General features: G+C 39.2%; 1 protein-coding gene across 1 annotated transcript; it reads left to right on the forward strand.

Moving 5' to 3' along the window:
* The first annotated feature begins 1,304 nt into the window (after nt 1-1,304).
* On the forward strand, nt 1,305-6,147 carry LOC119732218 (tyrosine-protein kinase receptor Tie-1-like). The gene is made up of 7 exons (XM_038205656.1): nt 1,305-1,409; nt 1,681-1,794; nt 4,296-4,366; nt 4,504-4,544; nt 4,741-4,837; nt 5,355-5,460; nt 5,714-6,147. The coding sequence occupies exons 1-7, from the start codon at nt 1,305-1,307 to the stop codon at nt 5,783-5,785; spliced, it is 606 nt and encodes a 201-aa protein (XP_038061584.1). The 3' UTR covers nt 5,786-6,147.
* The last annotated feature ends 6,297 nt before the right edge of the window (nt 6,148-12,444 follow it).

Here is a 12,444-nt window from a genome sequence, read left to right on the forward strand (position 1 = left end):
GCACACCAATACGAAGACACAAGTTCTCCGCAGGTGGAGTATGATGACACTATACCACCACAGGAGGAAACACCAATGCTACCTGAAAGCGATGATGATGACAATCTACCTCCCTGGGCTGAGGGGTGGAAGGTGCCTCGCTGCGACCTCATCATGGACGAACGAGTCCTCGGCAGTGGGAACTTTGGTGAGGTACGATCAGGTGCTGTGATGAAAGATGGAGAACTAACAAGGGCTGCCATCAAGATGCTCAAAGGTAATCTTTAAATACTTATCATGTGAGGTTATTATATACCTTACAAAGGTCTAACGGCAATACACAGACAATTAAGCCCGCCCAAAGGCGTTTTAACCAATCACATCCGTGTATTTGTGTCTGACATGGGTACATGCGCGTATGATGGAAATGTGGGCATGTCATTCATGTCCATTATCAATGTGGCATTCAGTGAGGCGCACGTCTTCTTGTCCACGTGCGCAGTGGGCGTGGCCTAATGGGTTGGTCTGTTCTAATCACAGTTCAAATATACACGGCAACTTTGTGATACTAAGTTGACAGCTATATACCTTTATAATGTTAAACATTGTGTTTCTCAAACAGGCTACGCATCGGTGAGTGAGAAAGATGATTTCATCGATGAACTTCGCACGATGACCTCTTTCGGCCACCATCCTAATGTCGTCTCGCTGCTTGGCGCATGTCAACATCGACGTATGTATTCGGTTTATTGTAAACATTTATTGATAATAACTGACTGAATAACAACGATAACAGACCCGTAAATAAAAGACAAAGTTACATTTGAGATTGAGACAATGTATATTTAGTTCAGTTTGGTAGTGTGCTTTTTGATCAAGTCGAACAAAGATGAACCAGTTGCTTTCTATGACGTGTTTACATAAACATGTGAAAATAGCATGTGACCTTGACTCCGGAAACCACACTGTTTCTTAACCAGAGGTGTTGTACGTCGCGTTGGAGTATCTTCCCCGCGGTGATCTGCGCAGCTACCTGCGGACGGCTCGCTCACAGTCAGACTCAGACGAGGATGCCTTGTCTTCCGATCAGCTGGTCAAGTTTGCTCTGGATGTTGCCAAGGGAATGGAGCACCTTGCTAAAGCGGAGGTAAGGACCCGTCACATATTTGCATTTTTTTTTCAGTTATTGATTATGAAAGGCTCAGTTTTCATATTTACACTCTACAGAAACCCTGTTTGGATTTGACAAGAAGTCCGAGTTTTATTGGGATTGATACTATTCATGGTCCAAAATTACACTTCTATTGATCACATTCCGGGTCAAAATGCTAACCTACACTATTAAAAGTCCCGGTGTAGATTCAAGAATCTACCTCTGGAAGAATCTACCTCCGGAATCCGGGGGTCAGATTACACCTGGCACGCTCCTGGTTCAAATCAAACAATTTACGTATACTAAAATTAATGTGGTCAAAATGACAATTGTTTCGTCACAATGACATTATTTTGGATCAAATGACCCCGAAGAGTAACACAGAGATATGGCATGTTTCAATTCTAGCCAGCTTTAGGTCAAATCTGACCCGAAATTAAATCAAAATTTGACCTTGGACTTTACGTGCAGCAATGAAGGCTCTGTCCTCGGGAACAGTTCCACAATGGATTCAGAGGTATTGTTATTGTGTTCTTTGATCTTAACAGGTGATCCACCGAGATTTGGCTGCCAGGAACATCCTACTATCTGAAGGGCTGGCAGCTAAGGTTTCAGACTTTGGACTGTCCAGAGGGGAGGATATCTACGTCCAAACATCAAAGGTAATTGTTTTAAACTAAACTCCAGACCTATGTACCAAGTTCGTATTTCAGTTTTAGAGAGGTTCATACGATTCTGAAATATTTTACAAAGCTCATATTGCCAGTCAGACACAAGTAAGACAGTAACTAGTGAATAACAAGTCAACTAGACAGCACTCAGAAAGCGCAAACCGCCACAAAATCACCTCAGAAATACATGTACACCAATATCCACTGGACTTGCATATTTTATTGCACGTTCCCCACTCAAGCATAGTATCAAGTGGTTGAGTCCATTGACCTGTTGATTTCAGTGATGTGTGCGCTTGAGCACATAGGGGTGCAGACAAGTAAATCCATCCAAAATTGCCTACGCCGGCCAAATCACGATTTGCATGCATTAAAATTCTTCAGTATTAGAGCATTGTGAAGGCCGTGAACTTGATGATTTGTAAAAAAAAAAAAAAAAAAAAAAAGGAGAAGTTCGAAGCCGTGCAGCGGACTGCGAGCTCGTAGCTCTGTGAAATATGGATGATGATTAGGTCCTAAAATGGCTTTGTTTTGCAATGGAGCGTAGGCGTCCATTTTCAAATTGGCGATGGGCTTCATGACTGCTTTTAGGGGTGATCATCTTTGGATGGAATTATCTCCCAAAAGTCATTGTTAACCCCAAGAAAATTAAACAGAAAATTAAAGATGATGAAATAAGCTTTACTTTGATGTACGTCTTGAATATCTCAGACAGTTGTGAGTATTTTTCCCGAATTTCTGAAGTGGGGGCATTTGTCATTGGGGTCTATATGGACATTTACTTACTGGTCTGCAAGCCGAAGTGCAAACATGGCGGTGTCTACCGTAAGCGGTGCGCATGCGCTTTATATTTCACGACATTTTTTTTTTTTTCAGGTAGCGTGACCTGGGGGGTGTTCCAAAAAAGGGGTCACCAATGGCGGTTCAGCAACAAATGCTCCCAAATCTAAAGAAGCCGGTTTACCGTCATCCGATCACAGCAATTTCGAGCGTAAAAGGGGGGGGGTGATTTGGGGTTGTAAGGAGCTGGAAGTCAATTAAGTCCCGTTGGGGCGCCCTACAGCAACGCAGCCAGAAACAGAGTCCCTGTATTCAGTCTAGATGTAGAACTCAGAGGTTTTTTCCTTACAAATTTTTAATGAAATATGGGCTATCCATCCTCCCTCATGCCGTACACGTGCATGGTTTGGGGAATTTTTCACAACCTCGCTTCTTTATAGGGTGCAGACCAGTAAATCGGCCCGAAATTGCCTACGCCGGCCAAATCAAGATTTGCATGCCCTCAAATTCTTCAATGTTAGATCATTGTGAAGGCCGTGAACTTGATGATTTGTAAAAAACAAAAGAAGTTTGGAAGCCGTGCAGTGGAATGCGAGCTCGCATTTTTGTGAAATGTGGATGATGATTAGGCCCTAAAATGGCTCTATTTTGCAATGGAGCGTAGGTGATGGGCTTCAGGACTGCTTTTAGGGGTGATCATCTTTGGATGGAATTTTCTCTCAAAAATGATTCGTGATCCCCCAGAAAATTGAACAGAAAATGAAAGATGATGAAATAAACTTTAATTTGATGTACCTCTTGAATACCGCAGAGAGTTATGAGTATTTTTTCTGATTTTCTGAAGTGGGGGCATTTATCAGTGGGGTCTATGGACATTTATTTATTGGTCTGCATCCATAGACTGCACGCTGGTGACCCAAACACGTGTCCCAATTTCATGGTCTCTTCAAATAGCATATACATGTATTCGCACATACAAAATGGTGAGGAATCCTTTAGAGAATTCCTGCAACCAGACTCAGATCTCGATCAATTCCACAATCTAATGGATTCGTACTTGTATCAAGGACCCCTCCTAAAAATAGGTTCATAAAATTACATCCAGAACTGTTTGAGTTATCTTGTTAACTGACAAACCAACACCGATGAAAGCATTACCTCCTTGGCGGAGAAAATAATTTCGTCAGTCACAAGTCCATAAATAGTCCATTGAATTCAAGTCAAATTTCAAATCAATTGTAGCAAAGTAAGGCAATTCTTTTTCGGTATTCATCACCCCCACGTGTTGGTGACATTTCTTGAAATTTGACTTTGATTGAGATATTGCAAATATGTATGATTTTGATTCTTGACCTCTTTCTTGGCATGCAAGGACATTATATGGAACATCCCCATATCATCAGAAGTTGACAAAAAGTACAATCTACACAAAGTCCCGAGTCTAATTTGACCAGGACTCCGGGCTATTTTTGCTCTGAAACTTCTCCTGGTGAAAATGTCACTTTTCTGGGTCAAAATGACAATACTCTTGGTCATTGTATTGGTCTTTTTGACACGGAAAAGTGTGATTTTGACCCGAAAAAGAAAGGATCAGATCAAATATGACCATAACTCCGGGTCAAATTTAACCCATGCCTTTTTTAAGATTAGTTTTTATGTCTTTTCATTTGCATTTGATTAGTATTATTATGGTTTATTTATTTGAATTATAGAGACGAGTTCCAGTCCGCTGGTTGGCTATTGAGTCAATCAGGTATAAGAGGTACACGACAAAGAGTGATGTGTAAGTACAAAGAACCTTGTTCATCGTATAGAGTTTTTGATGGGTGATGCAGGCCTTTATCTAGATTTGTTTTTTTTTGCGAAATATTTTCCGTCACAGAATTAAAGAATTCTTGACTTAATTGTTCTCATCATCAGGTGGTCTTTTGGCATCCTCTTGTGGGAAATAACCACAATAGGTAAGACATATTCTGCTTAAAAATATACTGCTTTTTTTTAGCTCAAATAAAAAAAAGAAATCTGTCCTGCCATTATCAAACCGTTGAAGGCAACTTTATTTCCATCAAGATTCTTTGAAGTGGTGTGAAAACTAAACAATCGGTCCTTTCCCCTTTTGCCACTGTATCTAATTTATATTTAACGTACATTGTGAAGGGGGAACCCCCTACCCGACCACCAAGAGCGAGTCACTGGCCAGGAAGCTGAAGAGAGGATACCGTATGCCCAAGCCAAGCAACTGTGACGACAAAAGGTAAGATGTTCACTTAATAGGTGCTCAGTTTTATCAACAGGTAGTTTTTGTCCAAAATATATAATTATTGCTTTAAAAAGACCTGCTGAAACGTCCTCTTGGCGGAACAGTAGGTAGCGAGTGTCAGCACCTCTGCGTGTCAACATTCAAGCTGGCTCGTACGGCAAACTTGACCCCGCTACAATGCTCCGTAGGCAATACGTTTTTGTCAATGCCGAGCCACCAGTTTGATGAGTAGAAGTATGCATGCATGTGATGTGGGCCTAGGGCTACTTAAATAGTCTGGAAGTCTTTTCGAAAAGGTATAGTCTTGTGGACAAAGAGAGATGCAGCCATATGTAGCAATGGACTAGCTGCCATAAACATTACAGCATGTGTTTCTAGTTTATGCTACAAAATATGTTGTTGTTAAAAACATTCATTCACGTGATTTCTGCCTAAGCGAGTGCTAATAGCAGGATCTGAAAATCAGAAGAATCTTCACTCATAAGGTTTCCCTGTGACTCATTTAAATTAGTTACGCCCTGATGCGTAAGTGCTGGGAAGAGGATCCGAACAACAGACCAAGTTTCTCTGAACTGGTCTCTACCCTAAGTGGCACGGATGACAGTAAAATTGAACATGTAAGTAAAGCATCAATTTCGCATCAAAGTTATCCTAGCCCACCGCATCCTCTTAGATATTTAGCTAGAGGAAAATAAACAAAACATTTTCCTTTTGTTTAGATAGGTACACTGCACTTAATACATGTATCACACTTTTTTGTTGGAAGCAATCTTTTTTTACTAGTGTGGTTTAAAAATCTGGCTAGGCCCTAACCACGAGGGTATGCACACACGCTTATAAAGGACATTGTTCATTTTTTTTAATTTTCAGACCTATTTTTCTTTTGACCGAGTGCGTTACGAGAATTTGAGTACCATCCGGCCTGAGTTTGATGACAACTGATCAATCGACATCAGCGTTCGTTCAACTGCGTCAACTGTTTTCCTTTGTCTTAATAGGCCGTATTTTTTGACGATTGCGGCGCCATGTTGGGGGTACAAAAGACGAGTGATATGCAAAAACTGGAGACTGTTATGTACCCAATAACCTTATTACAGCGTGCCATGGAATGTCAGTACAATGCATGGTATTTTAAATAAGCATAGGCCTATTATATTCGGTCTTACCGCGGGTCATTTTAGTGTATTAGTATAGACATATCTATAACGAACTTATGTTTGTTATTCAAGATTTTTAATACATTTTTGGAGAATCACTTTATTGAACTTGGACCTTGCCACTTATTTTTTTCCCTTAACATTTCTCCGTTGTCTTTGTTTTGTTGTTTTTTGGGATTTTGTTTTGTTTTGTTTTTTGGGGTTTTTTTTATTGTTCTTGTTGGGTTTTTTGTTTTGTTTTGTTTGTTTTGTTTTTGGGTGTTTTTTTCTTTTTTTGGGGGGGGGGGACGGGGCATTAATTTATAACCACGTCCAAAAAGGTAATCGGTGAGCAACTTTACGATGTCGGCATACCACTTTATGCAGCCACATCTTCAACATACCTGCTGTTTATCGCACTGTCACTGCGACAGCGCATTCTTCGGACAGCTTAACTTTCAACTTATATCCAGCAAATTGGGGAAACGAGATATCCTGGCATTTGTTTTGAAATCAGTGGTGCTCAGTTTATATTTCAGTGAGCCAAGTGAGGTATCAATGGACAGCTGATGATTAATTCTTTAAGCTAATTTTATGATTAATTCCTTTTCTTAATCAAAGCCATTAATTTTTGAATACCTGATTGGATACACCCTGTATGAAAACTCATTTTTAATGTATTTAATTTTTTTTACAGAAGGTCGGTCTATCAGTTGGCTTCTTTTTGTTGCATCGGTCGGTTTAATTATTTTTTTTTTTCGTCTTTGTATTGCTTTTAAGCAGGTTTTCTTTGTTTAATACGCTCCTCGTTTGAAGTTTAAATGTACAATAGTTTCCAAAAGAAAAGTAAGTGTAATGTTTTACATATAGTAATATCCATTTAATTGACAGCATAATAATATGTAGTGCACCTTAATGGAGAAAACAAATTAGAGATGTTAAGTTCTTGGCAAAAAGTTTGTTGAGGTATGCTTTTGCGTTATCTAAATTATAAAGAAAATGGCATTGTAGTGTTGTAAACCTTAATAACATTGAGACTAGCAACGATAGTTGAAAATTGCTGGTTGGTTGTTATACATTTTTTTGCTCAGTATAGATCGTGAAATAGAAGTCTTTAAATACCTCTAAAGTGTGCTTGTCTGCGTTTTTAGAGCAATTATGTTACATTTCGTTGTTTTAATTGCATTGATTGCTATTTGTTTTATTTGTGCAGCGGGTACACCTGGCTATTATGACAGTAAAAGTACTACGATCTTGTCGTTATGTCTAGAGCGTTTTATTATAATAAATACAATCGTGATAGATATAAAGAGCTGATCAATTGTTGAGGGGTTAAAATAAAAGGAGGAAAATCTCAACTGACGCAAAATTAACAAACCCGTTGTGTGAATCCCATGTCGATTTGAAAGGAGGCGTTTTTTGTAATAGGACATGCCTGAAACGGGACTATCGTAGAACGGGAGTTTGCATTCTGCATGGTTTTGAGAATATAAGCGATTATTTTCAAGAAATAAAATCAAAATTGCCTTCGCCGGCCAAATCTACGAAGCGTAGGCGTCTTTTTTAAAATGGCGATGGGCTTCAGGCCTGCTTTTAGGGGTGATCATTTTTGGATGGATTTTTTCCCCAAAAGTCGTTAGATACCCCCCCCCCCCCCCCCCCAGGCGGTCCAAAAGAAACTGAACGCAAAACGAAAGATCAGGAGATAGGCTTCAGTTTGATGTGCGTCTCAAACACATGGGAGATGTTGTGATTATTTTTAATAATTTTAGGAAGTGCGCGTAATATCACTGAGGTCTATGGCAGTCTATTTACTGGTCTGGAACCTTATAGGGCCTACGCGAGGTGAAGACAACATGGCTGCGCCCTTGGAATACAGTGTTAAATCACAAGAGGGCGCTGTAACCATTTGACGATGATGTAAACATTATGTGATGTAATTCATGGAAGAAACTTCAGTGTCAGCTGTTTCAACATCAAAAGTATAGTAATGATAACATTAAACACAGAAATTGACTGCAGCGGAATTTGTGCCGAGCGACTTCCGAAGCACCGAACCTAATTTGGACTCTATTAGAAATTCAGACTCCTTGGCTGTATTGCGCATGCCGCAAGTGAAATAATATAGTGTCAAGCGGAAAACTGAAAAGCGGAATATGAGAAATGGGAATTTGTTAAAAATTTGCAGCCAGCACAACGACAGTGAGACACCCCAGTACAAAGAAAGATTAAGAGATTCAGAATTGCAGTGGGGAACGGATAATTTGAAAGGATCAGCAAATAGTCTTGTGGAAGGTCGGCCCTGGCTAGAGTTGAACTGAACATAATTATCCAGAGTTGTATCATAATGACCACCTTTACATTGAAAAAAATACACAAGGTACTGGATTTCCCTTCTAAGCGAATTTCTCTTCTGAAAGATAATGACCAAGGTCTGAAATTTGACGGAAAATACCTTTACGACAGGATTCTCACCTCAGTTTGCCGGGCATATCTTGTAGGTTGCTACACAAAGTCCAAGTGTTAACGGATTAACTGTTTTGCACATAACCGCCTATTGCTAGAATGTTAATCCCAAAGGCGCATAATTATAATATGAGGAACGTAAGATTATTGAAACTCACCATATTTCTTGTGAAAACCAACAGCACTGGTGGTTCGTTATGGCCGGCTCAGTGTTTCATATATTACTCCAAGTCGATTATCTCACATTTAGTCGGGTAAGATAAACCACCAACGAAGACATCGCTGTGATATTGTTGAGTTATTGCTGCCTTGGCATTGCGTGCTCCAAAAACTACGGGGACTTTCCACTTAGTCCCGAAATATGCGTGACTATTATCATAACATATTATTTGCACACGCGTGCTCCAACTTTGAACTTCAACCCCGTCTATAAATTATACACATTGCTGCCAGTATGCATTGACGGGCTGAATAAAGTTCATAGTCCAATGCACTGTGCATGCCAGACAAGTGTCGGTCTACAACACAGGCGCGTGTGCTGCACCTGAAGGGAATAATAGGCCTGAAGTCGAGTCGAAATCATTACTTTGGCATCATGTCAACTCCCACTCTCTCTAGCGATACACACATACCGTCCTTACTCTTCAACCAGTTGCATTAAGTTTTAAATGTTTTATAACTTGTATGATTGTATTGATACGAACATTTGTTACCGGTGTCTGCCTTAATACAAACACAAACATTTAGTTTTGTTCTTGGGTTGTTTTTGTGCGCGAAAAGATATACACTGCTAGCTTATCATCATTAGACCACAATGTCGTTCGCACTCTTTAAATAGTATTATGTCACAGCTAGAAATTAACAGATTTATTTGCATAGTCTTTAAGACAATTTTGTGTATTGGGCGATTTCCGCTAAACGATCGATGACGACCGTCATTTTGAAAATAATCCTTAATCCAATAAAAACAAAATAAATCGTCGCTCTGTTATGTTCTCCTGAACACTAAAAAGACAATCCAATATACAACATATCCTATATTTAACTAAGAGAATATTTACGTAGATCTAGGAAAATGAATGATTGTTCCTTCTCTCAACCCCCGAGAGACAATCATGTCACGTAAATTACAACACAATTATTGAAAATGTCAGGAAACATACGCTAAATGGAACAGTTGGTTGATGGGTAGGATTAATGGAATTACTTCTACAAATATAAGAAATAAATGTATCATATTACTTGCAAGAATGAAGAAAATTTTGGAGAGGGAATTAACACAACAGCTCTCCTCTCGGGATATGCACAGAATCACTTGAACGTATTTCCGCCACGCCACCAACGGCGAGTGTGGATTGGCCGTTGGTGAATTTAAATAAGAATGAGTTTGGGTGCTAATGAATAATAAAATACGGGCTGGTAAATAAACAAGTAAACCAACATTTAGAGGAAGGGGGTACTTTTTCATAACAGTGACATGTGCATTTTCCTTTTTTATTGCGATATCTTATTGAGCTGAAATTTCAACAGTTTAATAATTTGTAAATAGCCTGTTCGGCTTTATTGTCCTTATTTGCTTTGCACATGGTGTCCATGTCCTTTATGAATGCAGATCTAAACTTATTTACATAAACTAAACTTGCAACACATAAGGTTTCCTGTTTGTTTCCACAGGCATAAACATCTTCTGATATCACTCTATTTCATTTTCAGAAACACAATGTGTACATGGATGGATTATAAACAATAAAACAATATGATGCCGCATTGACGCTCGGTTAAAATTATCACTTGTCCCAAAAAAATATATAATATGAAAAATAAAATATATTTTTATTAGTTGTTCACAATGAAAGTAAAACTGTGCTCATAGGGGAATTTTACTTGCAATACAGGCTGCTCTGTTTATGTTTAGAAATCCACACTGTCAGTATTTCATTTTCAAAGCAACAACTTAACATTTTCCACGCCTTTTGTGCGACATGGCGGTTTTATTCCTATTAACGATATTCGCGCTGACATTTCTGCATGTTAATTCATCTTGTAAATTGAAGGAATTTTAGATAATTTCGGCAAGGGAGACTCCGCTGATGCTCTGCCGTGTTCGCACAAATCCTTAAAATCACGAGATTATAGTACGGCTAATGTTGATGCGTCATTCGAGTTGATGCGTCAGTCCAGTGACCGACTTTTCGACGCACATTATAGCGCACAGGGCAAGCCGCTGATGTGTCCCCTCCAATCGGTTGTTTTTATGCGGATCTAATAATTTTAATTATAATGATAAATAATAATGCGTATTTGTAAAGCACACGTATTCGCTGTTATTTGTGCTTAATATATTACATTATTATTACCATGCATGTTCATTATGTTACAGCCCGATAGTCCGATGATTCGATAGTCCAATGATTCCATAGTCCGACAGTTCGATAGTCCGAAGGGCCCATTAGTCCGAAAATGGAATAAGGTTAATTAATCCGAGGGTTCAATAGTCCGAATAGACGATCGGGTTCGATTGTCGGAAGAGAAAATAAGTTTCGATATTCCGAATAGATGATAAGGTTTGATAGTCCGAATATACGGTAGGGTTGGATAGGGTTCGAAAGTCCGAATTGAGAATAAGGTTCGATAGTCCAAATGGGCAATATGATTCGTCAGTCTGACACTTCGGACTATCGGACATTTCTGTTCATTCGGACTATCGGATCTTATAGTCTTTTCGGACTATTGAACCGTACGCGTGTTGTCAATTCGAAATAATGAACCTTAGGACTATTCAAACTTATTTTTGTTTCGGACTTTTGAACCTTCGGACAAATAAACCATATTCTAAATTCGAAAAAACGAACCTTCGGACAAATGAACATTCGGACTAATGAACCTTCGGATTAAATTAAACCTTACCAGGATTTAGGATGAAATGCTGATTCTTCACATTTTTATGTTTTATATTGTCCTGGCCACGTGGTAAACACACCCGGGGCCATCTATCACCAGATCCTAGTATGGACCATAGGACGTCCTTCAGAGGGGGTGTCACTTGTCAGGTTTTAGGGACTGTCTCAGAATTTGCAAGAAAATCAAGGGCTGCCATTCGGTTTGTATAGACTTGTGCATAAAGTAGCACTGGATCCCTAGGGGTGAAACCCTACTGCTAAAGTAGAACAATCTGTTTGATCAATGCCAGACCTCCTGTGGTTTTTGTTCATGCAACCATGAATGAATGGGCCTAATTGTTTATCTACAGTCTAGTCTTGGGGGAGGTCCTGTGGTTGGGGTCGTTGGGTCTCTGACCTGGATGATGCTAGTGGAAGGAAGCCAGATGGCTGTAAATTCATGAGTGAAAAACAGTGGGCATGAATGAACCAGGGTAATTTGTGTTGGGAATGGGGGGGGGGGCAGGCATTGTACAGTACACCATGAGTGTCTGGGCGCTGACCTGGATTTTTGGGAGAAAAGTAAACAGAGTAGTAGGTTGTAAATTTATGAATGGGAAAAGTAAACAGAGTAGTATGTTGTAAAATCATGAATGGGAAAAGGTTCTGATATGTGCACACTCAATATTGGCAAATGAATGTCTTTTTTTTTCAAAATGGTATTGTTAGACTTTGATTTTTGAACTTGTTTTGCTATTTACTGTAGTTGTTAGAATACATTTATTATAAGACACTGAAAATCACCCCCCCCCCAACAAAAAATCGTTTCTTTCCTTTTCTTTTCTTTTATTTCATGGTAATTAATGCGGCCTAATTATCAATTAACTAATTATAACAAAACAATAATACTGAATTAATCCCAGAAAATGTATAGAAACACTATCAAAGCTCTAAGAGGACAGAAAATTGTTTGGCAATCAACAAATAACGTGATTAAATTAGATAATTACATGTGATAGGATAATATTCCACCCAGTAACTTGATATAGCTAACTTTATTCACAGACTCCAGCTAAGGTACCTTCGGACTGTTGCATGTTCGGATTACCGAACCCTATTT

This window comes from Patiria miniata, unplaced genomic scaffold (assembly GCF_015706575.1).
Source record: "Patiria miniata isolate m_02_andy unplaced genomic scaffold, ASM1570657v1 HiC_scaffold_1, whole genome shotgun sequence".
In the NCBI taxonomy this organism is placed as follows: domain Eukaryota; kingdom Metazoa; phylum Echinodermata; class Asteroidea; order Valvatida; family Asterinidae; genus Patiria; species Patiria miniata.

Excerpts from the sequence above, each read along its gene's own strand:
- LOC119732218 (XM_038205656.1), top strand. The coding sequence starts at position 1,305 with ATGCTAACCTACACTATTAAAAGTCCCGGTGTAGATTCAAGAATCTAC. Across the intron at positions 1,410-1,680 it reads TTACACCTGGCACGCTCCTG|GTGATCCACCGAGATTTGGC; the intron begins GTTCAAATCAAA and ends TGATCTTAACAG. Across the intron at positions 4,367-4,503 it reads TACACGACAAAGAGTGATGT|GTGGTCTTTTGGCATCCTCT; the intron begins GTAAGTACAAAG and ends TCTCATCATCAG.